This window comes from Thalassophryne amazonica, chromosome 1, assembly GCF_902500255.1.
Source record: "Thalassophryne amazonica chromosome 1, fThaAma1.1, whole genome shotgun sequence".
NCBI lineage: Eukaryota > Metazoa > Chordata > Actinopteri > Batrachoidiformes > Batrachoididae > Thalassophryne > Thalassophryne amazonica.
This window is the reverse complement of record NC_047103.1, coordinates 7132475-7159993: the sequence shown is the minus strand read 5'-3', so window position 1 is coordinate 7159993 and position 27519 is coordinate 7132475. Positions and strand designations below refer to the sequence as shown.

The window sequence follows — 27519 nt, the reverse complement described above, 5'->3', positions numbered from 1 at the left end:
GGACTGCCTTCTTCCATTTGGGAAATATAGCGAGGATTCGTCCTATTCTGTCTATGGCTGATGCTGAGACTTTGATTCATGCATTTGTCTCTTCTAGATTGGACTATTGTAATGCTCTATTCTCTGGCTTACCGCAGTCGAGGATCAGGGGTCTTCAATTGGTTCAGAATGCTGCTGCCAGACTTTTTGACACGGAGCAGAAAGTTTGACCACATTACGCCAATCTTGGCATCCCTGCACTGGCTTCCTGTTTCTGCAAGATCGAATTTTAAAGTTCTGATTTTAGTTTATAAAATTGTTCATGGACTTGCACCTCCCTATCTGGCTGACTTGATAAGCCCCTATGTACCAGCTCAGGCCCTGCGTTCTCAGGGTGCAGGACTTCTGTGTGTTCCCAGGGTGAATAAAAAGTCTGCCGGTCACAGAGCTTTTTCCTATCGTGCCCCAGCTCTGTGGAGCGATCTGCCGGCACACATTCAGCAGTCGGACACTGTGGAGACCTTTAAATCACGTTTAAAGACTCATTTATTTTCCCTGTTTTATCATTAGTGTTATGATGTGTTTTTAATCTTGTATTCTTTTACTGCTGTCTTTCTTTTATGGTTGTTTTTATTGTGTTTTAAATTTTTAATTGTTTTTTATGTTGTGAAGCGCCTTGGGACGATTTTGTCATGAATTGGCGCTATATAAATTAATAAATTTGATTTGAAATTTGAAAATTTGAACTATAAGTTTCAGTCATGCATTTACAATAAGGATTATATAAGTGCAGGTTTCACTGGGTCAGTATGTTCTTGCTAAACTTTTTTTATCTGCAAAGTGAGTGACTTTGTTCTTGTTTAGATTTTTTTATCTGCTCAGAAAAGTACGATTTTTAAACTGCTGTCTTGTTATCATGTGAAAAGGCGTAACAACAGGTGTAGTGTTTGCCAACCCAAGATCTTGTTTTTATGTCTTTCCAGTTTGGACTAGTTTGTGCCATGGCCAACATGACATAACCTTTTTTGAGCACATGATATGGGAGGACTGCCTCTCCATTGCGGTGAGCCAATAGAAATCTGGGTCCACCCATTGTCTCTGACTGTCTCTAAAACACCACTTTAATCTTTGCTCGGGTCTTTTTATGACCGAGTACCAGCACGAACTCTGTCCCTTAAGGACCCAGATCTGTCTAACTTCACCTGAAATTGAATAAATTGGATCTTTTGTACTTGTAGTTTTTTATTTTACTATTCAGGACAGAACTAATTAAAGAACCAGGTCTGACAGGAGCACTTTCCACCATCTTTTGATTTTTTTGGTTCAAGAGAACAACCAGCTGACATCATGCTGCCTATTCACTTGGATTGGCTGTTGCATTGTTGCTTCGCTCAGCATGTACATAAAATAGACTTCTCATCTATTTTGGCCCCGCCGGGATGGCAGCAGAGCGATTTTTGTCTCTTGTTGCTCCAAAATACCCACTCTGATTGAACGTGAACAGCAGATCATTGCTTTGCTGCTGTCGCTTGCTGTCGCTTGCTGTCACTTGCTGTTGCTTGTAGCTAATGTGACCATCGGGTAAAACACCCCACCCACCCCCCCAAAAAAACCCCAAAACATGTAACTATGCAGCCTACTCATCTGTGGTGGATGAGCAACATTCAAAGAAAAATGACCAAATCACCAAGTGAACTCTGGATGCTAATGTTCCATCATGCTGGCGCCTTTTGGATCCATTGTGCTGTCTTAAACGTAAAATTCATGTTCACAGAGCCAAGCAATGTCTTCGTTGTGTTGACAGTGCTGCTCTGGACGGAATGGTGTGCAGGGTCAATAATGATCATCATGGAACACAATTCGTCAATGTAATTTTTTTTTATGTTTTATTTGCTCTCTTTAATTAATGATTTGAAAAAACACGTTATTTTAATGGCCCTAATTCCAGTCTTTTGTGCAAAGACGGTTTAATCAAACCCGCCAAACATGCAGAAGCCTTTTGGACCTGGTTCCATGGTGTTCAGTCGCTTGGCTGATGTGCACTGCTACCCTAACCGTGCACGGTGATTAATGGAGTCAATGGCTCAACTAAAAGCCGTTAACAGTAGACGTGCGGTCATCATTCACTGTGAGCAGAAGATCGGTCACGACCTCTGTGAGTGCAGCATCAGTGGAGTGACTTTTTTTTTATCGAAGATCTAACATTTTGTGCTTTTGCTCTGACGTGGAAGATTAATGCCTCGTGTATTACTGAATAGCAAGTTTGTGCAAGTGTGACCCTCGTATTTTAGTGCTTCATGAACGTTCAGAACAAGTGGTGTTTTTCCAATGCAGACATGTCAGTAATGGTGAATGTCATCCAAATGGGAAGAATGGACCACAGAAAATAAGTTGAGACAGCTTTGGGAGCATCTCTTAGGTCCTGGGAGGCAACCACTCAGGCAAACAACCAGTCCATCCTCAACTCTGGAAAGTATCTATCTTTCTGTCAAAACTAAGTGGAAAAGTGGGCCTGTCCTGGCCTTCTCCAGCTAATGAGGTCCTTAGCAGAGTGGCACGTGTGTGCTGGAGCATACCTAGAAAAATACACCACATGGCAAAAGTGTTGTAGCTGAGGCTCGTTCACCGTGCAAAAAAAATACAAGGCGTCTCTAGACCAATCCTGGATGTAGATGTTCTACTCTGCGCACGACTAAATTTGCCTGAGAGTGAAATAATGCAAATACAAAATGTACTTTTGACTCTGGCACTTTTCATGAATATTTGGTTGCAAAACCTTCATCAACAGTGAGGACGTCCAAATGTCCAAATCACCCACCGCTGTGATTGGTCACAAAGTCACCTGCACCATCTTGGCTTTTCATGGCACCCTGTTGTCCACTCCTGATCTAACGTGTTCAGAAATCTAACTTGGTTTAATGTTCAGTGTATGAAATTGTCCAGATTGAAAAACGAAAACACATTGCCACATGTATTGCTGAATATACGTATTCACAAACACAAACATGGCACCTGACCACATCTCATTTTAAGACCAACACCTGCAGACGCTCAAATGAGCCCGAGACCTGGTACCTACAGAATCCAATCGCAGCGCCTCTGCCAAGTAGAAGATAGGGCCCTTTGGCACAGAATGTTTGAGCTCTGCTATGCTGGAAGATCCTCGACCCATGACGCCGGTGCAGAGCCTCCCGAGCTACCGTGACCTGGCATGAATCCACAGGCGGAGCTGAAGCTGTTCATGCCTTGTTAGCAGAGAGATGAACTCACATGACAGACACCCTTGTCCTTGGATTTATGTGTTGACCACATATTGAATTAACTGGCCTGATCATTAAATCCCAGACCTGCAGAAGTGGATCCAGGTCGTAATCGGTGCAGAAGGAATTATTTCCAAGCAGCAGCATCTTGTAAAGCATAAACATACGGCTGCTTAACATTGTGGGGTTTTTTGTTTTTTCTTTGTTTTTTGGATGTTTTGTGATGCAGATCCTGCACCAGGATCCTTGGCTTATGTTCCAGGAGGTTTTATTTAACGTGGTGATCTCCAGTCATGTGCACGCAGCAATTTAAATGCATTGCGGGCATCGTGCACACGTGATTGCTACAGCGTGGGTGCATATACTGTAATGTTTGTAATGTTTCTCTTGAGGCCGTCCTTCAAATTCTGCATGGCTCCGCCCACTCTGATGACACTGTGTATGAAACGGTTTGTTCATCTTGTTAATGTGCTGCAGCTAATAATGAAGAGAAAAAGCAATCAGCGAGGTAGCCGAGGAACTGCTCGAGGAGCGGCCATAATAACTAAAGGAAGCAGGAGATTGTGTTTCCCCCACCGGCTGCTCTCACACACACACAGAATATGCTGTATTCAGCACACTGCTTTGATTTTTCAGTTGGCTGTTTAGTTTTGGACAGATGTCGCAGATGTGATGGGGTCACTCTGTTCACACTTTTGTTCTATTTGATTGGTAAAAAGCGATAGAATCAATGCAAAGGTCTCAAAGTAGCTCCCAAAACTAAGCAAATTACAACTCACCACCTGCTTCTTAATTATCGTTAAATGTGGCCTGTGAACATCTTGTCGCATGCTAACCTTTTGTTCTGTACTCCACAGAGCTGGTCGCTAAGTGGAGCTCATTTCTTCAGTAGAGTTTGTTGAGTACAGAAGAGATCAGGGTGGACTGGATCATTGCCTTAAAGTGGATTATGGATCTGTAACTGCTGATTGATGCGGCTCAACAGTGAGATGGAACTTTTACAGGCAACTGGGTTTTTTAAAGGTGTTATATGCGTTTTTGCCTCACATGGTCCAGGGTTCAAAGCCCACCTGTACCATAGATTCCAGGTACATCTGAAGTTGTGCCAGGAGAGATGCCCAGGGTAAAAATCTGTACTAATACTGATATAACAGCCAAAGATATGGCAACTGCCCAAACTACTACACCTGACGTTAAAACAGACTAGCATGATGTTCAGTTTACTCCTCGGAATTGCTCAGGTTAAACATCAGGTTTCATAACCCCCCAGGCCAAATTAATCAAGGACACAGTATTAAAATTTTACTTTATTTCACACACTGATGACATGGTGATTATGGTATTATGTTACACATGCAACATAGGAATTGAATTGAAAAAAATACCAGAAACGGTGCACGTCACAGTATTGTATGTTGTCTAAACTGACTGAGCTGATCTTATATGTTGCAGTAACTTTTTTTAAGAATTTATGATGGGAAAATGGAGAATGAAATACAGATTTGCTTATGAAAAACATATGGCGGTATGATTTGGACTGCAGGGGAGGTGATGGTCTAGTGGTTAAGTGTTGGGCTTGAGAACAGAGGATCCTCAGTTCAAATCCCAGCCTGACCGGAAAATCACTAAGGGCCCTTGGGCAAGGTCCTTCCAGTGTGTAGCGAGTACCTTGTATGGCAGCAGCCTGACATCGGGGTGAATATGAGGCATTATTGTAAAGCGCTTTGAGCGTCTGATGCAGATGCAAAAGTGTTTTATAAATGCAGTCTATTTCCATTACTGCAGTGATATAGACTGGCCAAACCTAAGGGCCCCTTCACACATAACACAATTGAGGCAGAATGTTGCACGATGGAGGAGTCAAATGGTACTCATGGGAAATTAAAACTGCACTCAAATGCCTCGTACAGCAGTAGGGTGTTCCCAATCTAACTGGGAAATAAAATCCCTCCAGCATGTCCTAGATCTATTCCGGGGTGTCCTCCCACTTAGACATGCCCTAGGGGCATGAAGCAGCGGCTCTACTCAGAATCCCTCTCAGATCATCAAGCTTCTCATCCTGTCCAGGAGTGTAAGCCTGGATACCTGACAGAGGACTCTCATTTCCGCCACTTGTATCTGCTACCTTATTCTTTCTGTTATTACCCAAAGTTCATGATATAGGTGAGGATAGGAACATAAGCCTTGGCTTTCGGGTCAGCTCTTTCTTCATCACGATGGTCCGATACAGCGTCCATAAAACATTAGGTCATCAAGCAGTCTATCAATCACACACTCTAATTTACCCCCTCTGAACAAGACCCCAAGATACTGAACTCATCCACCTATGGAAATAACTCTCCCCTGACCCAGAAGGGACAGACCAGTTTTTTCCAACAGAGGACTATGATCTCAGATGTGGAGGTGCTGATCCTCATCTTAGTCACTTCACACTCGGCCTCAAACCTGCTCAGTGTGCATCAGAGGTCACTGCCAGATGACACCAACAGATCCACATCATCCACAAAAAGCAGAGATGCAACTCTGAGGTCACCAAACTGGACACCTTCCGTTCCCTAACTGCACCTTGGCATCCCGTCCATGAACATCACAAACAGGATTGGTGACAAGGGGCAGCTCTGGTGGAGTCCAACACCCACCAGAAACAGGTCTGATGTAATGCCGAGAATGGGGACACAGCTCCTACTTTAGTCATATAGAGACCGGATCGCACGTTGCAGCAAATCCAGTAACCGATACTCTTGCAGCACCCCCACAGGACACCTCAAGAGATCCAGTTGTATGCCTTTTCCAAGTTCACAAAACGCATGTAGACTGATTGGTCATACTCCCAAGACCCTTCTAATATCCTTACAAGAGTAAAGAGTTGGTCCACTGTTCTACGACCAGGACGGAACCTGCATTGCTCCTCCTGAATCTGAGGTTTGACTAATGGTCCAAGTGTCCTCTCTTGTAACCTGGCCCAGGCTTTCCCAGGGAGGCTGAAAACTGTGATTCCTCTATGACTGGAACGTACTCTCCAGCCTTCTTTTTAAAGATGGGGACCACCAGTTTTCAGGTCTTTAAGAAATTACCTGATTCTTTGCTTGGAGCTACTGTTTGCCACACCCCCTCTGGAACAGGCCCCTCCCTGCTGCTGTGTCATGGATCATGTAGGTGTGTCACACAGATTGGTTCAGTGGGCGTGTCTCTGAAAACAAAGCGAGTCCATATATAGACATCTGTGGCTTCATAACTCTGGTGCCTAAATTTGACTTGTTTTGGGGAAATTCATGCACAGAGAGAATTATGGGACTTTGAGGTTGTTTAACACAATTTTCATGACACAAACATTTTCACAATTTAATGTTGATGTGAAGCTTCAGAATGAAGTTTCACTGTTTAAAACTGTTTTTAAACTGGAGCCCAAAATGGTTTGAATTCTGACTTTGTATGAGCTTATGTTTGTTTCTCAGAAAAACATGACAGATTACATCTATGAACTATGTACTGTATTTTCCAGAGTATAAGTTGCATCTTTTTTTGTGTATTATCAGCCCCTTAATTCAGATTTTGTGTGTGTGTGTGTGTGTGTGTGTGTGTGTGTGTGTGTGTGTGTGTGTGTGTGTGTGTGTGTGTGTGTGTGTGTGTGTGTGTGTGTGTGGTATACAATTTCCACAGGAGGATAAATCGCAGGACCTCCCAAACTCGTAAAATACAAACTAATGGGGAAATACAGTATGCAGTAAAACTTGTCTAAATCGTCATCCTATAAACCGGATATCTGGACAAAAGTCCCAACGCTTTTGTGCGGTTTCCCATGTATTAAACACCATATATACCAGTTTTTTTATAACAGATTTTTGCTCACATCAGACAGAATGTCCTGCCCCATCGTAATTATTCTATTAAAAGTCCTCTCATGTAGCGGACACAGCAGTCTGGACGTGCCCTGTAACAGAGGTACGAAATGAAGTTCAGCACTGACACTCGCTGATTTGTGGGAAGTGGGTACCGTATTTCCATGATTAAAAGCCTGGCCGTTTATTTGTTTCAAACCATGCTCAGACACTGGACCTAAACGAGGCAGGGCATAGTTCATAGTTAGATGTTGCTTGCTGCCTGCACTGTAATATGGTGTTAAGTTTCACACAGATATCGCTGGGTGTGACGAACCAAACCAATTTAGATCAGGGAGAGAACCAGGAAAAAGACATGCTGTGGAGGGGAGCAGAGATCAATCACTAATGATTAAATGCAGAGTGGTGCATACAGAGCAAAAAGAGAAAGAAACACTCAGTGCATCATGGGAACCCCCCAGCAGTCTAAGTCTATAGCAGCATAACTAAGGGATGGTTCAGGGTAACCTGATCCAGCCCTAACTATAAGCTTTAGCAAAAAGGAAAGTTTTAAGTCTAATCTTAAAAGTAGAGAGGGTGTCTGTCTCCCTGATCTGAATTGCCGCCTCTTTCTGTTCTGTGGTTAACTGTGAGATTTCTCAAAAGTGACATTTGACCTTTCACCACTTGAAATCGTCTTCCACTTAATTGGCGTCTGTGTCGTAATTAACGGAGGCGGCGTCTGCTGTCTGATTGGCTGGTGCAGCAGACAGCGTGCACGTGCCCCTCTCCTTGTGCATTCTGACTGATGTGAACAAACACGGAATGACAGGTTCTTCCAAACTGAAATGTCAAGCGTCACACTGATTCCAAAGGATAAGTGTCAGCGGAGAGAAACGGCCGCCGCTGTTACACCGACGCCGTCCGGTTTTATTACCCCCTCCTCCTGATTTTTAATTTGTCACAGCATCGCCAATTATTCCGCATCACCGTTTTCACCAGGCTCTCTCTGTCTCTCTCTCTCTCTCTCCTCTCTCTCTCTCTCTCTCTCTCTCTCTCTCTCTCTCTCTCTCTCTCTCTCTCTCTCTCTCTCTCTCAGTGAGATGAAGCAGGAGTTGGCGGAGGAAGGCAGCAGATGCTCCATCCTCTCCAAGCAGCACCGCTTCAACGAGCACTGCTGCATCCGCTGTTGCGCGCCCTTCACCTTCCTGCTCAACCCCAAGCACCAGTGCCTGGACTGCCAGTACAATGTCTGCAAGACCTGCAGCACCTACAGCAAGAGGGACAAAGCCTGGATCTGCTCCGCGTGCCAGAAGGGCAGGTTAGTGTTTCCACGCACTTAGACGGTGATATGGGAATCAACGGGGGGTAGGGGGGGCAGGAATCTCTGAACAGAAAGACACGGGGAAAAAAAGAGAGGTACATTTATGAAGAAGGGTTTGAGGGAGAGAGAAAGGGGACATGGACTCTGTCAGAGAGGAAAAAAGTGAATGAGTGATAGTGGCAGAGTGGGTCCTGTGAGGACGGGCCTTCTGGTGCTTTCAGGATTTAGTTATTTTGCAGGAAGCAGTCCTGCTCGGCTCAAACTGTAACATTATTGCTGCAAATGACTTGAAAGTTTTGCAGTCGTTAGGGCGTCACCTTCCCAACGATCAGCTCCGCCTCGGGTTCTCGTTTTTTCTAAATCACTCTTCCCCATCGCAGACAAACGGGTCCTGATGGAGGTGTGTCCTCTGACCATCTGCCTGAAACGATCTGGACTGAATTATCCATCGGAATCTTTCCAAACGTCTCCGACAGATTAACGCAGTCAATTGATCAAAGTGCAGAAGGTTAATCATCACTAATTGATCTCACGGGCCCCCTAGTGGTTTAGTCGTTGGTGTCCCTAATTGAATTACATTTTAAAGAAGCTGCAGTTTTAATCAAATTAATGAGGGAAGCTCACAAGAAGTACCCCATCAGCTATAATTGTCTTCAATTTGAGCTTCTCTTTAAAATACAGACTTTTAAAATAAAATGCAAACGCTCACAGTTTACTCGCTGGAGCGACTTTGGAGATGTTTGACATGTAAAAGTCAATGTTTGGCTCATAAAAGTCAGATTCCTTTTAAAATGTGGTATGTTTGAGCACCAGAAGTGCTGGAATTTATTTATTTTTAGCACGTAGGTGGGCTTTAATGAGCGACGTGTGTGTGTGTGTGTGTGTGTGTGTGTGTGTGTGTGTGTGTGTGTGTGTGTGTGTGTGTGTGTGTGTGTGTGTGTGTGTGTGTGTGTGTGTGTGTGTGTGACATGATTGACATGATTGACAACATGATTGACTTCTGCAAACTGTCATTTATTTATATATATTGTGGTATTTAAAGTGTCAGCTTTGGGGATGTGATGGTCTTGAGGTTGGGGAGGTGGGCTTGTGAGGTCCGTAATCCCCCAGTGAGCAGTTGAATCAGGAAGAACAGAAGTGAAAATGAAAAGATGAATGACAAGTTAAAAGATGGAAAGAGAAACACAAACAGGAGTTAAATGAGATATTCAGGAATATGAGTCTTGTTTTAATCATATCATTGCTGACAAAACAAACTAGGAATCAAGGTTTTAAGGAAGGATGCAGGGGAAGGAGCTGTGGCTGCTCATGTTTGTGTGTTAGAGGATTGTGTTGGCTGTTTGTGCGTGCATATTGTTCCAAAGCTTTGGGAATTGTCGCTGCGCCCGCAATCTCCATGAGATGAATCCTGAGATCCCGCCGTCTGGATCAGCTCACAGAAACACGCTGCGGATGGATTCTGTCTCCGTGAGTGCCTATTAGAGGGTTCCTCTGACCATACAGAACTGATGGTACACTTCCTGACAAGCGCGCACACACACACACACATACACAGTATGGTTTGGTTGCAGAGTTCTCTGCTTCGTTGCTGCAGACGGTGAGCTCAGTGCATGAAACTACTGCAGATAAATCCTCGTTTCCTGAATCTGCTTCACAATAAAAGCATGAAGGCAGCAGGAGTGCTTTACTGTGAAAGGTTACTGCACTGTGACGAGTTTTTACAAACGCTACACTATCAAACAGAACAGATTCGACCACATAGTTCAGTTCAGTTTATCATCACGTCATGACATTGAGCAAATGTCCAAGTCTTTAAGATCCTGGTGCTGCCCATCTTGCTGTATCATAATGACACTTGGACCCAGTGACTTAAGGCAACAACCGATGTCTTTGGTACCAAGTGTCTCTGAAGGATCCATGGGTGCCACTGGAATGATGCTGTATCAAACAAGTGGTTGCTAAGAGAGACTAAGATGTGGACCTTATCACAGGTCTGTTTATGTGTCCCGCGCTGTATCATGTCCCGATGTATCTGTATCAGCCCGGGTCCACACAGTACTGGGCGTGAAACATAATCAGACATGTAATAAGATATTTATCACATATTACAACAAAAATAAAGAACAATAATCCTACACATGAATCATGTAGAACAAATAATGCAGGTAAATTATGTAGATATGTAAATTATGTAATGTTCTTATGTCTCTCTATGAAGTCATGAGTGTCCTCTTCACTGGTGTCTCACAACTTCAGTGTGAGACTCAAGTTGTAGAATTCTTCCTGCTTGGGAGGATAAAACTCTCTCACCTTGATCAGACATCTTGGTTGAATGAAATGATCTGGATCCTATATCAGGATCCTGCACTTGACACCGGGGTAACACAAAGTGGGGGTGTGTCATTGATGGGGGCTCCAGATTGGATGAAAAGCAGAGCAATACAAAGCCTTTTTTCAATGTCTTTAAAAGTAAAATTAATAGGACAAGTGTTTGATTTATCAGCCCTATTTTTTTTTGTATCTCATCAGGGCTGGTTTCCGAGTTTAGGGCAGATTTTTGTTGTAATATGTGCTAAGAGGAGTTATGAGGAAACGTCAACTATGACGTTTGGGCCATGTGGTGCATTTCTCTGCTCATGATCCAACAAGTAGGTACTTCTGTGTTGAGGACCCCGACAGCGGAGAAGGCCCATGTTTCACCTGGCTGTGGCAGATAGATAGTTATTTTAGAAATGTGGGAATGGAGTGGTTGTCTGCCTGTGTGGTTGTCATCGAAGACCCAAGGCAATTCCGTAGCGTTGTGGGTGCAGCAAAGTGCAGCACCAGCACATGCTCCCAGACTTGACTTGACTTAATATCACAACAAGTGTTGCCCCAAGTCACACAAGTAAAGTCCGCTTTACCCGATGAAGCTCCAACGTGGGTCGACACCAACCAGGCCCTTCTCACCGGTGGTCCATCACTTCTTCAGCAACTTGGCCTCGTAAAGAGAACAAAGCAGAAATCAATCAGCTTGTATGACGAGTTCACAGTAACAATATCTCTCAACCGCAAAATAACAGTCCGGTAACACAGTCCTACACTTCATCAGCATTCCACACAATATGGATATTCTTCTTATTCTTATTATTAATTCTTTTTAATGATTTGTAAAGAAAGGACTCATTTAAATAATGACAGCAGTGATATAATTGATTAAAAAATTTGATATTTTTCACCGTTAACTTTTATCGGTTCATTTAGTTGAATTGATTTATTGAGGACCATAAACTGCACCGTGTGCCGCCGTGTTGAAGGATTTCTGAGCTTTTGCAGGTCTGAGTGCTGTTGTCTTTCTTCCTGATCTTTAGTCTCTTGCTGAAGAATAAATGATCCTCTTGCTGTCTGCAGAGACTTTTTTTTTTTTGTGAAGTGATGACCTTTAGTGTGTGACATCAGGAGCGAGGGGACAGGCTGGTGATGGATGTGGTGTTTTCTCTCTGCCTGTTAGCGAGACTCTGAGATAAACGATCACTGCACCTCGGTGCAGACCGATCCACCTTCCTCCCCACCACCACCTTCTTCCATCTGTTTTCTTGTTTTGTTTTTTTTACTTCCTGGTGTAATGAGTTGGACTTGCTGCGCTGAGACCTGGATGTGGAAGAAGGATGAGGAGTTTTATTTATGTAGCACATTTCATTACAGTCCCATCACAGGCGTTTCCACTCTGCAGAGGTTCAGTCTGATTAAAGTGAAATGAAAACAGCACTCACATAAAGAATTCTTGAGATTTTAGAGCCCATGGCCTTGGCCCAGATCAAAAAGAAATCTGGAAAACATAAACTTGGTATCAAACACACGATCCATCTGAAGAATCTTTTTAACCATGATAACCTGATTTTAAATGTTTGGTGGAGAAGCCGGCCTTTGGAATTAGAACAAGAAGTGAGTCCAATATTGGCTCAGAGGTTCATTGGTGCAGGAGCTCATCCCTCCCTTCTGTAGCGTGAAGGGGATGAAGTCTGCAACTGTCCCCTGGACAGGATGCTAGTCAGACTCAAGTTACTTCTGCAGAGACTGGGAATCAAACCCAGGTCTGCACAGTGGGAGCCCAACTCCTGATCCCGCTGAGATACCTTCTTGGAAGCAAGAGTGGAATAGATTTTGAGGTGATTCTGAGCGAGAAGCAGGTTAGATCCAGGAGCTCGAGCTGGTGCCACGCAATGCTACATACGCCACACCACCGTACCACCTTGGTTCCTGGATGACAACCACCCAGGCAGACAGCCGGACATTCCCCACGCCTCAAAAGTAACCAAATGTTTGGCACAACTACATGAAGCGTGATTGTGGGTTTGACCTTCTCCAGACACTGAATCACCAGCATGCTGGATTGTGCACTGAGAAACGCATCATATGGCTGAAGTGTTCCAACTGACGTTCCGTCACAGTGCGAGTTCCCATCTGAGTCTGCATAAATAACCGTTTGTTTGACACAGTCATTCAAGGGCTACCAGATGACCTTCTGAAGCAACCTGGTACCAAAAACAGCCAGTCACAGGTTTGATGCAAGAAACTTTAGTTATTATGTACAATGTCACCTTTTGGTTTCATTGTTATTTCTACAGTAGTTTGGTCCAACAGCGCCCCCACTGACACTACAGCGTAGTAGCTTCTGCTGCTGCTGCTGCACCGCACGTTGTACAGCTCCTGTGAATGCATTTGTCCACCCAGAGCAGAGTCAGATTTCCCACAAACCCCAGTTTATGTGCCTGAGCTAATAGGAGAAGGATGACAGGGAGCAGACGGAGGTGACGAGTGTCCTCCTGTCACACTCGCCATCCTGTCCTCGCTGTCTGATGTTCAGTAATGTTCATGTTTGGGCTTTAGGGTGAGTCACAGATGGGCCTGGTGTCACATCAGCTTCCACCAGCAGAGCTCTTCATTAACACATTAAACAAGCTTAAATCTGGGTTTAGCATAAATTACTGTCTGTGGGCGGAGTCATGTCAGTGACTCACAGCTGTCACCAACCAAACAAACCTAAACATCAGTTTGAAAACTCTGATTAGTTAAGTGTTTGTTAAATAGACTTTAACTGTTAAATTCTCACATCTGGATGTTTAAAGAAAGTCTGAGGGAATGTTAAATAGTCAGAGTCAAGTCAAGAATACCCCAAAAGTCAATGTTAAATTTTCTTTACATGACCTGGTTTTACTGTCTCTGGATCTGTTGTTTAATGATTTTTGCGGGATCAAGGGACACCAAGCTGAGTGAGGAATCATAGCGTCTGGTTTTGTGATCGTCCTGGATCAACACTAAGATCCAGGCTTTTAAAGACTTCCTGGACTCAGAATTTGATCTGTATCTTGTAGAGATGTTCACTTACCTCAGAGAGGCGTTCATGTCTCTGGGTCCTCAGACAGCTGGGAAGACCTTATGGAGCCATGAGGTCGCTGGACAAACATGTTAGATGATGTTTATATACTTGCAAGAGAACAAAGGTCCAAGTCTTCAGGGGTCCTGGTGTTGCTGTCTGACTGTACGGCTGTGAGACTTGAACACTGACCTTTGGCAGATCCTTGGGTACCGCTGGAATGACTTTATGTCAAGCGAAGGGTTAGTTTGGGATACAAAGATGAGGAGTATTACACTGTGAGGAAACATTAGCTCAGACATTTTGCCCATGTGGCACATTTCCCTGGACTTGATCCAGCACGGAGGTGCATCAGAGTTGGGGACCTCAGCTGAAGAAGGTCAAGGACACGCCCATGTGTCTCACCTGGCTGCAGCAGATGGATGGTCACATTTGAGAGGTGGGAATGGACCGTTTGTCTGTCTGGGTGGTTGCTATCCAGAACCTGAGGAGGTCCCGTGTTGTGGTGAAGCTGCACCACAGCATGCTCCTTTATGTCACCTGGTTGAGGTGTGTTTGGCGTGTTGTTGAATATGTGCATCATGTGACTGGTTTGCCTGAAGCGTTTCGTTTCATTAGAAACAGATCGAGTCACTTGTTGTGTTTGAAAGTGTCCAGATTTAAAGTGAGTTGGAAGTGTTGTTTTTTTTAAAGACATTATCAGTAATTGCTGCTCTGAGCCGAGTCAAAATCCAGCATTGAGTCATGAGGGAACTGAACACCAAACGGTCTCACTCGCTCGCGCCAGCTGTCCATCAACATTCACAGTAGCATGACCGCGCTGCTCGAACGTGCCATCTGTTCAGAGACAGCAGATTTGTGTTCGTCACACATACAGTCACCCTGAGGTCACCCACTCACACAGACGTGTGTCCACACAGACACAAGCCTCCAGAAAAACAATGAAATGTTGGTTTGTTGCAGATTATCATTATTATTATTGTTATTACAAGGAGAAACCTGTGATTATGTTTGTCCAGTGTTCTAAAAATGTATTCACCTTAGGGACTACTTTGTGTCCCTAAGGTGAATAAGAAGTCTGCGGGTCACAGAGCTTTCTCTTATCATGCCCCTGTTCTGTGGAATGATCTCCCTGCGTCAATAAAACAGTCAGATTCTGTGGAGACGTTCAAGTCCAGACTTAAGACGCACTTATTTTTCCTTTCGTGTGACTGGCATACTGGCATAGTATAGGTCTACGCTTTTAGTCTTAATTCATTTTAATAGGAAACGGAGCGTGCCGCGGCTTTAACTTTATCTAAATTCTGGGTCTTTTAGTGATGTTTAGGGCTAGTGGCCGGCGATCACCTTAGTATTTCTTCTGTTTATCTTGTTTAATTCTGGCAAATTATACAGTATTTTTTTTGTCTTTCTGATGCCTGATTCTGTTTTTTTTCTCTGTTTAAGGTGCAGCTCCATCCAGAGATGGGAGTTGTATTTGTGTTGGAGACTCTCCTGTCCTGTGCACCAACAGCATTTCTTGTATATTCGTCCGTATCACTTCCGGCGGTATTGTATCACTTCCTGTTCCGGAGCACAGCGGTGTTTTTCTGTATCTGTTAGCTGTTTAATCTGCGCAGTTAGATTGATCTAGATAAATAGATAACGATTTGTTTCACAGTGTAATCTTCACGTGCCTTAACTAAAGCACTCCCTCTGCTGAATCACCTCTAAATTATTTACACATTCACTTTGTGTGTTTTTAGGAATCTGCTAGCTTAGCGCAGCTACTAGCTCTTAGCCGGTTTAGCATGGCGGCTTCTCCTGTCTCTCCCGCACTTTTCTGCTCTGGGTGTGAAATGTTTAGTTATTCCTCGGCCTCCTTTAGCAGTAATGGTACTTGTAATAAGTGTAGCTTATTCGTAGCTTTGGAGGCCAGGCTGGGCGAATTGGAGACTCGGCTCCGCACCTTGGAAAATCCTACAGCTAGCCAGGCCCCTGTAGTCGGTGCGGACCAAGGTAGCTTAGCCGCCGTTAGTTCCCCTCCGGCAGATCCCGAGCAGCCGGGAAAGCAGGCCGACTGGGTGACTGTGAGGAGGAAGCGTAGTTCTAAACAGAAGCCCCGTGTACACCGCCAACCCGTTCACATTTCTAACAGTTTTTCCCCACTTGACGACACACCCGCCGAGGATCAAACTCTGGTTATTGGCGACTCTGTTTTGAGAAATGTGAAGTTAGCGACACCAGCAACCATAGTCAGTTGTCTTCCGGGGGCCAGAGCAGGTGACATTGAAGGAAATTTGAAACTGCTGGCTAAGGCTAAGCGTAAATTTGGTAAGATTGTAATTCACGTCGGCAGTAATGACGCCCGGGTACGCCAATCGGAGGTCACTAAAATTAACATTGAATCGGTGTGTAACTTTGCAAAAACAATGTCGGACTCTGTAGTTTTCTCTGGGCCCCTCCCCAATCAGACCGGGAGTGACATGGCTGTCTGAGTGGTGTCCAAAAAATGAGGTGGGCTTCATAGATAATTGGCAAAGCTTCTGGGGAAAACCTGGTCTTGTTAGGAGAGACGGCATCCATCCCACTTTGGATGGAGCAGCTCTCATTTCTAGAAATCTGGCCAATTTTATTAAATCCTCCAAACCGTGACTATCCAGGGATGGGACCAGGAAGCAGAGTTGTAGTCTTACACACCTCTCTGCAGCTTCTCTCCCCCTGCCATCCCCTCATTACCCCATCCCTGTAGAAACGGTGCCTGCTCCCAGACCACCAATAACCAGTAAAAATCAATTTAAGCATAAAAATTCAAAAAGAAAAAATAATATAGCACCTTCAACTGCACCACAGACTAAAACAGTTAAATGTGGTCTATTAAACATTAGATCTCTCTCTTCTAAGTCCCTGTTAGTAATGATATAATAATTGATCAACATATTGATTTATTCTGCCTTACAGAAACCTGGTTACAGCAGGATGAATATGTTAGTTTAAATGAGTCAACACCCCCGAGTCACACTAACTGCCAGAACACTCTTAGCACGGGCCGAGGCGGAGGATTAGCAGCAATCTTCCATTCCAGCTTATTAATTAATCAAAAAACAGACAGAGCTTTAATTCATTTGAAAGCTTGACTCTTAGTCTTGTCCATCCAAATTGGAAGTCCCAAAAACCAGTTTTATTTGTTATTATCTATCGTCCACCTGGTCGTTACTGTGAGTTTCTCTGTGAATTTTCAGACCTTTTGTCTGACTTAGTGCTTGGCTCAGATAAGATAATTATAGTGGGCGATTTTAACATCCACACAGATGCTGAGAATGACAGCCTCAACACTGCATTTAATCTATTATTAGACTCAGTTGGCTTTGCTCAAAATGTAAATGAGTCCACCCACCACTTTCCACCCACCACCTTCTGTCTGATCATTTCTTAATAACATTTACATTTACTCTGATGGACTACCCAGCAGTGGGGAATAAGTTTCATTACACTAGAAGTCTTTCAGAAAGCGCTGTAACTAGGTTTAAGGATATGATTCCTTCTTTATGTTCTCTAATGCCATATACCAACACAGGGCAGAGTAGCTACCTAAACTCTGTAAGTGAGATAGAGTATCTCGTCAATAGTTTTACATCCTCATTGAAGACAACTTTGGATGCTGTAGCTCCTCTGAAAAAGAGAGCCTTAAATCATAAGTGCCTGACTCCGTGGTATAACTCACAAACTCGCAGCTTAAAGCAGATAACCTGTAAGTTGGAGAGGAAATGGCGTCTCATTAATTTAGAAGCTCTTCACTTAGCCTGGAAAAAGAGTCTGTTGCCCTATAAAAAAGCCCTCCGTAAAGCTAGGACATCTTACTACTCATCACTAATTGAAGAAAATAAGAACAACCCCAGGTTTCTTTTCAGCACTGTAGCCAGGCTGACAAAGAGTCAGAGCTCTGTTGAGCTGAGTATTCCTTTAACTTTAATTAGTAATGACTTCATGACTTTCTTTGCTAATAAAATTTTAACTATTAGAGAAAAAATTACTCATAACCATCCCAAAGACGTATCGTTATCTTTGGCTGCTTTCAGTGATGCCGGTATTTGGCTAGACTCTTTCTCTCCGATTGTTCTGAGTTATTTTCATTAGTTACTTCCTCTAAACCATCAACATGTCTATTAGACCCCATTCCTACCAGACTGCTCAAGGAAGCCCTACCATTAATTAATGCTTCGATCTTAAATATGATCAATCTATCTTTATTAGTTGGCTATGTACCACAGGCTTTTAAGGTGGCAGTAATTAAACCATTACTTAAAAAGCCATCACTTGTCCCAGCTATCTTAGCTAATTATAGGCCAATCTCCAACCTTCCTTTTCTCTCAAAAATTCTTGAAAGGGTAGTTGTAAAACAGCTAACTGATCATCTGCAGAGGAATGGTCTATTTGAAGAGTTTCAGTCAGGTTTTAGAATTCATCATAGTACAGAAACATCATTAGTGAAGGTTACAAATGATCTTCTTATGGCCTCAGACAGTGGACTCATTTCTGTGCTTGTTCTGTTAGACCTCAATGCTGCTTTTGATACTGTTGACCATAAAATTTTATTACAGAGATTAGAGCATGCCATAGGTATTAAAGGCACTGCGCTGCGGTGGTTTGAATCATATTTATCTAATAGATTACAATTTGTTCATGTAAATGGGGAATCTTCTTCACAGACTAAGGTTAATTATGGAGTTCCACAAGGTTCTGTGCTAGGACCAATTTTATTCACTTAATACATGTTTCCCTTAGGCAGTATTATTAGACGGCATTGCTTAAATTTTCATTGTTACACAGATGATACCCAGCTTTATCTATCCATGAAGCCAGAGGACACACACCAATTAGCTAAACTGCAGGATTGTCTTACAGACATAAAGACATGGATGACCTCTAATTTCCTGCTTTTAAACTCAGATAAAACTGAAGTTATTGTACTTGGCCCCACAAATCTTAGAAACATGGTGTCTAACCAGATCCTTACTCTGGATGGCATTACCCTGACCTCTAGTAATACTGTGAGAAATCTTGGAGTCATTTTTGATCAGGATATGTCCTTCAATGCGCATATTAAACAAATATGTAGGACTGCTTTTTTGCATTTGCGCAATATCTCTAAAATTAGAAAGGTCTTGTCTCAGAGTGATGCTGAAAAACTAATTCATGCATTTATTTCCTCTAGGCTGGACTATTGTAATTCATTATTATCAGGTTGTCCTAAAAGTTCCCTGAAAAGCCTTCAGTTAATTCAAAATGCTGCAGCTAGAGTACTGACAGGGACTAGAAGGAGAGAGCATATCTCACCCATATTGGCCTCTCTTCATTGGCTTCCTGTTAATTCTAGAATGGAATTTAAAATTCTTCTTCTTACTTATAATGTTTTGAATAATCAGGTCCCATCTTATCTTAGGGACCTCATAGTACCATATCACCCCAATAGAGCGCTTCGCTCTCAGACTGCAGGCTTACTTGTAGTTCCTAGGGTTTGTAAGAGTAGAATGGGAGGCAGAGCCTTCAGCTTTCAGGCTCCTCTCCTGTGGAACCAGCTCCCAATTCAGATCAGGAAGACAGACACCCTCTCTACTTTTAAGATTAGGCTTAAAACTTTCCTTTTTGCTAAAGCTTATAGTTAGGGTTGGATCAGGTGACCCTGAACCATCCCTTAGTTATGCTGCTATAGACTTAGACTGCTGGGGGGTTCCCATGATGCACTGAGTGTTTCTTTCTCTTTTTGCTCTGTATGCACCACTCTGCATTTAATCATTAGTGATTGATCTCTGCTCTCTTCCACAACATGTCTTTTTCCTGGTTCTCTCCCTCAGCCCCAACCAGTCCCAGCAGAAGACTGCCCCTCCCTGAGCCTGGTTCTGCTGGAGGTTTCTTCCTGTTAAAAGGGAGTTTTTCCTTCCCAGTGTTGCCAAGTGCTTGCTCACAGGGGGTCGTTTTGACCGTTGGGGTTTTTCCGTAATTATTGTATGGCCTTGCCTTACAATATAAAGCGCCTTGGGGCAACTGTTTGTTGTGATTTGGTGCTATATAAATAAAATTGATTTGATTTGATTTGTATCATGGCCCAAGCAGAGGGTCACCCCTTTGACTCTGGTCTGCTTGAGGTTTCTTTCTCAGAGGGAGTTTTTCCTTACCACTGTTGCTCTGGGGGTTGGTAAGGTTAGACCTTACCTGTGTGAAGCACTTTGAGGCAACTCTGTTGTGATTTGGTGCTATATAAATGAAAATAAATTGAAAATTGAAATAAAAAAGGTTATTGGTGAAGACTGAACGATTTCTTGTAAAGTAAATCCATGATTAGGTTTAGTAACTTGTAAAAATGTTGAAGTATGTGGTGTAATTGTCAGCAACCGACACTCACGAAACTGTGGATAAGCACTCCAGATTTACACATAAATGTGATTTGTATTCTGACCACAGAATGTAGAAGCATAGGTTGCATAGGTTGAAAACTTTTCGTTTTGGGAGGTGGTGTATTTTTCTGACCCAATAACATTCAGGGTTTCAGATCATTGCAGCCTAATTCAGGCACCCAGCAGAACCTGCGTACTAAATTTGGCTGCGCTGGCTCCCTTACAGAAAAGTGGGTATTTTTCTGACCCCAATAACGTTTAGGGTTCCAGCCCAGTTGGGAGAATAGCTCCACTGCCCACTGAACCAGCGTGCCAAAGCTCAAGCAGATTGGCCTAGTGACCTCTGAGCGGCCGTGCAGAAAGCGCCGCGTGACAGACAGACTCACAGATGCGTACCAGCAGTTATTATAAGATGATTATACTGATCGTTTCCACAGACAAAACGTTCATATCAAACTCTGTATCTGCAGTCGTGCGTCTGTCATTTTCTGCTGCTGTCTTCTTATCGGTGATGCGGCTGTTGGAGCTTTTCCCAGCAGTCATTGTTGGAGAGATAGTTTGCCTCTTATGTGGCTGGCAGTTGTCATATTTGGAGGAAAATGTTGCTTTTGCCAAGTATTAGAACCGTCTGCAAATAAAAGTAGGGCAGCTTGTAGGTGGATGACTGATTTATTGCCCTTGGATCTGGGCACCCCTCCAGGTCTGAATCACTGTTGTGGGTGAGAAAGCAGCACTTACTGGAATCTCTCCCTGTGTGTTAGCGTGGGTAATTCATGTTATTTCGTGGCCGAGCACGTGATGGCAGAGGGCTTTGTGTGAATGGGGTCACCGATGGCTCACACAGCAGGTCTGCTGCACACGGGTGATTTAAATTCCCATGATTCCTAAATCTGTTTACGCCGTAAGTTGGCTACCGGGTCACAACAGACGCTTCAGCCCTTGTTGTTTTTATCGTGGGTTTGTGGAAGTGGAGATAATGGTTTGCCATAGAGGATCAAACCCAAAAACACTCATTCTCTGCAGTCTGAAGTGAACTAACAGTGAATAAAGCTGATGTTCAGCTTAATGCTCATTGTTGCATGATTGAGTTCAGGCCTGAAGGGGCGACAGACTAACAAAGGTTAGAAATCCACACGAGGTTTTATTGAGAGCCTACACAGCACACACAGTACGGAGTGGACGTGCTTTTGGCACTACCAGCCAGTCCTCAGATTTTGAGAATCATCCTGTTGCGGGAGTCATGAACTGTCATCCGCTTCATGTTATGGTATCCGTGGATAAGCCCTGAAAAATGGGCCTCCGATGGTATACCCACGTCACAGCCATAATAATGCGCCACAATATGGATCGCGCAGTCGCCTCAACACAATGATGTCAGTTTCCCGTATTATAGTACAGAAGCCCCACAAGGCCAGAAATATGTTTTTAATGATGCCAATAAAAACATGAAATAAAACAAATAACAGCAAATATCAGTTAATTTGAAAATCGGTAATAATTTGTGATCAGCACTGCAGGTGGTCTGTGTGGTTATTCCATCCATCCATTCATCCATCCATCCATTTTCTTCCGCTTTATCTGGAGTCGGGTCGCGGCGGCAGCAGCTCAAGCAAAGCCGCCCAGACCTCCCGATCCACACACACCTCCCCCAGCTCCTCCGGGGGGGGAGAGAGCCTCTAGCCCTTAGCAAAGGACCCTGGACCCCGTACTCCCGGAGCACTCCCCACAGGGTGCCCCGAGGGACATGGTCGAACGCCTTCTCCAGATCCACAAAACACATATGGACTGGTTGGGCAAACTCCCATGAACCCTCGAGCACCCGATGGAGCGTGTAGAGCTGGTCCAGTGTGCCGCGACCAGGACGAAAACCACACTGCTCCTCCTGAATCCGAGGTTCGACCATCAGTCGAATTCTCCTCTCCAGTACTCTGGAATAGACCTTACCAGGGAGGCTGAGGAGTGTGATCCCCCTATAGTTGGAACACACCCTCCGGTCCCCCTTCTTAAACAGAGGGACCACCACCCTGGTCTGCCAATCCAGAGGCACTGTCCCCGATCGCCACGCGATGTTGCAGAGGCGTGTCAGCCAAGACAGCCCCACAACATCCACAGACTTAAGGTACTCAGGATGGATTTCATCCACCCCAGGAGCCTTGCCACCGAGGAGCTTTCTAACCACCTCGGTGACTTCGGCCTGAGTAATGGATGAGTCCGCCTCCGAGTCCCCAGTCTCTGCTTCCTCTTCGGAAGACGTGACGATGGGATCGAAGTACTCCTTCCACCGCCCGACAACATCCCCAGTCAGGGTCAACAGCTCCCCACCCACATCGTAAACAGTGCTGGTGGAGAGCTGCTTCCGCCTCCTGAGGCGTCAGACGGTTTGCCAGAATCTCTTCGAGGCCGACCAATAGTCCTCCTCCATAGCCTCCCCGAACTCCTCCCAGACCCGGGTTTTTGCCTCTGCGACCGCACAGGCTGTGGCACGCTTGGCCTGCCGGTACCTGTCAGCTGCCTCTGGGGTCCCACCTACCAACAAAGATAAGTAGGACTCCTTCTTCAGCTTGACAGCATCCCTTACTTCTGGTGTCCACCACCGGGTTCGGGGATTGCCACCGCAACAGGCACCAGAGACCTTGCGACTGCAACTACGAGCAGCCGCATCGACAATGGAGGTGGAGAACATGGTCCACTCGGACTCCATGTCTCCAACCTCCCCCGGGATCTGGGAGAAGCTCTTCCGGAGGTGGAACTTGAAGACCTCGCTGACAGAGGGTTCCGCCAGTCGTTCCCAGCAGACCCTCACGATACGTTTGGGCCTGCCAGGTCTGACCGGCTTCCTACCCTCCCAGCGGATCCAACTCACTACCAGGTGGTGATCAGTCGACAGCTCTGCCCCTCTCTTCACTCGAGTGTCGGAGACACGTGGCCGAAGGTCAGATGATACAATTACAAAGTCGATCATCGACCTCCGGCTCAGGGTGTCCTGGTGCCACGTGCACTTATGGACACCCTTGTGCTTGAACATGGTGTTTGTGATGGACAAACTGTGACTAGCACAGAAGTCCAACAACTGAACACCACTCGGGTTCAGATCGGGGAGGCCGTGCTTCCCAATCATCCTCCTCCAGGTCTCACTGTCGCCGCCCACATGGGCGTTGAAATCCCCCAGGAGAACAATGGAGTCCCCAGTCGGAGCGCTATTTAGTACCCCTAGGAACTCCAGGAAGGTCGGGTACTCTGCACTGCTGCTCGGCCCGTAGGCCGAGACAACGGTGAGAGACCTGTCCCCGACACGAAGGCGTAGGGACGCGACCCTCTAGTTCACCGGAGTGAACTCCAACACTTGCCGACTGAGCTGGAGAGCAATAAGCAATGTGACCCCAGCTCTCCGCCTCTCCCCATTGGCGATGCCAGAAAAATGAAGCGTCCAGCCCCTCTCCTGGAGTTGGGTACCAGAGCCTGAGCTGTGCGTGGAGGTGAGCCCGACTATCTCTAGTCGGTATCTCTCAACCTCCCGCACAAGCTCAGGCTCCTTCCCCCCTAGCGAGGTGACATTCCACGTCCCAACAGCCAGGGGCTGTGAGCATGGACCGGCCCGCCGGGCCACCCGCCCTCGACCGCCACCCAATCCTCTCTGCACCCGACCCCCATGGCCCCCTCTGCAGGGGGTGAACCCACAGGAGGGCGGGCCCACATCACTCTTTCGGGCTGAGCCCGGCCGGGCCCCATGGGCTAAGGCCTGACCACCAGGCACTCGCACGTGAGCCCCAACCCCAGGCCTGGCTCCAGGGTGAGACCCCGGCTCCGCCATACCGGGAGACGTCACGGTCCTTGATCTTTTACTGGTCATGGAGGTTCTGAACTGCCCTTAGTCTGACCCGTCACCTAGGACCTGTTTGCCTTGGGAGACCCTACAGGGAGCACAAAGCCCCCGACAAAATAGCTCCTAGGATCATCTGGGTACGCAAACCCGGTGTGTGGTTATTCATTGTTTTTTTTGTTTCCCTCCTGTTCTGCTGAGGTCCACACACGAGTCCCTTCAATGAGACCCTTAAATAGTAACTGGCTATAAAGCAACTTTCACATGAAGACATAACTTCATGGAAATATTATTAAACAATGATTCTCTTGTGTTTAGAAGCAGACTTATACGCTGCACGCTGTCTTAACCTTAGCGACATGGATTTGTTCAACATGAAAACTAGAATTCTTCAATTCCTCAAGTTTTCCATCCAGATTGTACCATTACCAAATCTTTTGCTGACTATGTTGTCGCAACGAGTGAACTCTGCTAAAAGCACGACTCAGTAACAACTAAACTGTTTAAGGACCTGTAGGTCTACACTGGGGCCCTATGCTAAAAATTATTAACCTGTCACTGACCTCAGGTTCTGTTCCTACAAGTGTTAAATCTGCAGTGAAAAATTAAACTATCTAATCTAAATAATCTGCTTGCTGTGATAAATCATTCCAATCCAGATTAAAGACCAGCAGCCTCTTCTCCATTTTGTATGAGGCCGATACTGTATGAGTGTTGTACTGAACAGTTTTTTTTTTGTTAATAATAATGGAGCAGGACTTGGCCTCATCATATCTACATTCTGGGTGTGTTAGTGAGGTAGAGGGCTTTCTGCCGGGGACCACGTTTATACGCTGTTGGTGATTCTGTTAGTTTACTACTTAGAAATGGTGTTCTGAGAGGTCTCACTTTTGACTGTTTGATTCTGTCTCTCTGTCTCTCTCTCTCTCTCTCTGTCTCTCTCTCTCTGTTTGAGGTGCCGTCATCATACTCTTTCGCAGATGGTTGCGATGGGGTGGGGCAACCTTCTAGCAGTCCCCTGCCTGAGGATGCAGTTTGACTGAACTTGCATGAGAAAGATTTTCAAAAGCTGAAACGTTTTCTGGATGACAACTTCTGTTTTTGTTTTGCATGTTTGAAAATTCTTTTTTTGTATTTTGTGTAGTTAGTTTGGTCTAAGCAGTGGGTCACCCCTCTGAGTCTGGTCTGCTTGAGGTTTCTTCCTCATAAAACACCTGGGGGAGTTTTTCCTGACCACTGTGGCCTATGTGCTTGCTCAGGCGGTTGGTAAGATCGGACCGTACCCTTGTGAAGCACCTTGGGACGACTTACTGTATGTTGTGATTTGGTGCTGTATAAATAAACTGAATTAAGAGTTAATCCATCGGTAAACATTGACAAAGGAAAGCCCTCGCAGCTCAGTAACCTCCTCCGCAGTGATTCATTCAGACTGAATGTCTTTTCCTGTAAATCTCCCTCCTGTCTGCTCGATTGGCTCTCGGCTGCTCGGCCAGTTGGGATCTATGAGAAGCGTCTCCAGTGTGGGCGGCGTCCCACAGCGCAGCCCGTCATGTCTCATATCCTGGTGGGCCGGCAGCGGTCTGCTAGAAGAGGATGAAAGCTGCATGATTGGCACATCAATGAGGTGCATCTCGGCTTTGTGATTACAGATTAGGTTTGGTGTCTTTTCTCCCTGCGTGAAATGACAGAAACTTCCTCTCAGATGTTGCATGAATAGTAATGCTGCTCTCTCTCTCTCTCTCTCTCTCTCTCTCGCCTCTTCACTTTTTCTCTCACTTTCATTCCTCCCTCAAGCTCAATCCTCAGTCTGATCTCCTGCCACAGTGAAGAACTGAAGCATGAAAGAAACTGTATTATCACCACAGGATTTCCATATGCACTGAACGCTCCTCATAACCCTGCAAATCTTTCAGTGAGAGACGAATATTAGTTTTTTCCAATATACCACTGCTGATCCATTTTTAATGGGGCGCTGTTTAAGCAGCATTTAAAGTATCCAGTGAAGGACAAAATGAGACACTCTGAGGGACGAACTTTAACGTGAATGAAAAGTTTCACTGCTTCTTACGGTGTCGACAGGAAATGTTCCTGCAGGCTGCTGGGAGCTGACAACGGGGGTTAGCGCTTTAAAATATATTTTAATTAATGCACTTGTGAAATGGGCGGGGCTGGAACACTGGTGACACGAACCGTCATTGCTGGATGTTGTTCAGAATTGTCTTTTTGCACACATAGCACACAAGCGGCAGTTGTCCCTGTCAGAGACATACTTGCTCACTATAGGAAAGGGGCAGGGTCTGGGTAGAGTGTGCCGGAAATAACAGGTTTTCTGGTGTATAAGTCGCCGTTTGTGTCTGTTTTTGTGCTTTTCTCATTAAATGTGTTCCTTGTCAGCTGACGTCAGCTGATGTCTGGCAAGTCTGTTGGGAAATAAATGCTAAAAACTTTGAGTGGACATCAGACAGAGAACTTCCTGATCGGTTCTTTTGTCCTGTCCTTGTTTGTAGCTTGTCAGTGGACGTTAAACTGCTTTGTCACATCAGCGGCATAAAATCCATCTCAGCCGAATTCTGTCTTAACCTTCACAAAGCTAACTATTGTCCTGGAACACTTCCTGTTTTCCTGCATGAGTCTTTCAAAATAAGGACACATTTCAACATAAAATTAGATTCCATTACCACTGCACACTGATGATGTCATTACAGTCAAAACGTAGAAGAGACGAGGAAACTCTTTTTGCTTTTTACGATATGTTGGTGTCACAAATTTATTTAATTTTGGGTTGGCATTTAACCAACTTTCTTCAAAAAAAAAAAAAGGGTGGTCTGATGCTCAGGTAGGGGCGGTCCAGTGCACCGGTCCTATATATTCATGTTTATTTTTTAATTTCCATTTTTCAGTACATTTTGCCCAATCAAACCTATTAAACTTACTATGGCCAAACAGTTAACCATTATTTCCCAGAAACACATTTCACACATCAGTTGTAATTTTTTGTGAACCCCAGCAAGTGGAAACAGTTCCCATGTAGCAGAATAATGCTAATGTAGCTTGCAGACCCCGTTGTTTTTTGATCTTATTTTCAGCGCTTTTAACAAGGCTGATCCGTCGCCACGCAGTAGGGCCATCTGCATCCCGCTTGCCTTGTTTAGTCCTGATTTCCCACATGAGAGTGAAGCATTTCTTTAAAATCACCTGATGCCATAAACGCGGTGTCCGCTGGTGCACACAGAGTCTTCGCCCTGGCGCTCCAAAACAAGGCTGCAGTTTGACAGGAATTTAATTTATATAGTTGTTTCCTCCTGGGTTCCCATCTGCCAGCAAGGTTATATTTTTGTTTCTATTTGTCTTTGACTCTTTTGAAAGTTGGTGGAAACTTTGGTGGTTATAACATTTGAAACCCATGTGAATACAGATCCACGACTGCCAAAATGTTCTCAGACTGTTGGCCACAAATATTCCAAGTTTCAAGTTCTGATTATGAGTTGGACTTGGAGCTCATTTCAGGCTTTGTTTTCCCGTTCAGGTTTGTTGGTTGAGTTTCTCGATTTAGCCACAAAAGCATTTCTTGGGGAATGTTAGCTGGTT

General features: G+C 44.8%; 1 protein-coding gene across 3 annotated transcripts in view; it reads left to right on the top strand.

Moving 5' to 3' along the window:
• The window catches only part of myrip (myosin VIIA and Rab interacting protein), a 272255-nt gene that overhangs the window by 122268 nt on the left and 122468 nt on the right, over window positions 1–27519 (top strand). For all 3 annotated transcript variants that reach the window (XM_034189840.1, XM_034189763.1, XM_034189685.1), the window contains exon 3: window positions 8157–8378. In XM_034189840.1, the coding sequence (XP_034045731.1) occupies window positions 8157–8378 (222 nt within the window). The remainder of the gene's footprint in view (window positions 1–8156; window positions 8379–27519) is intronic.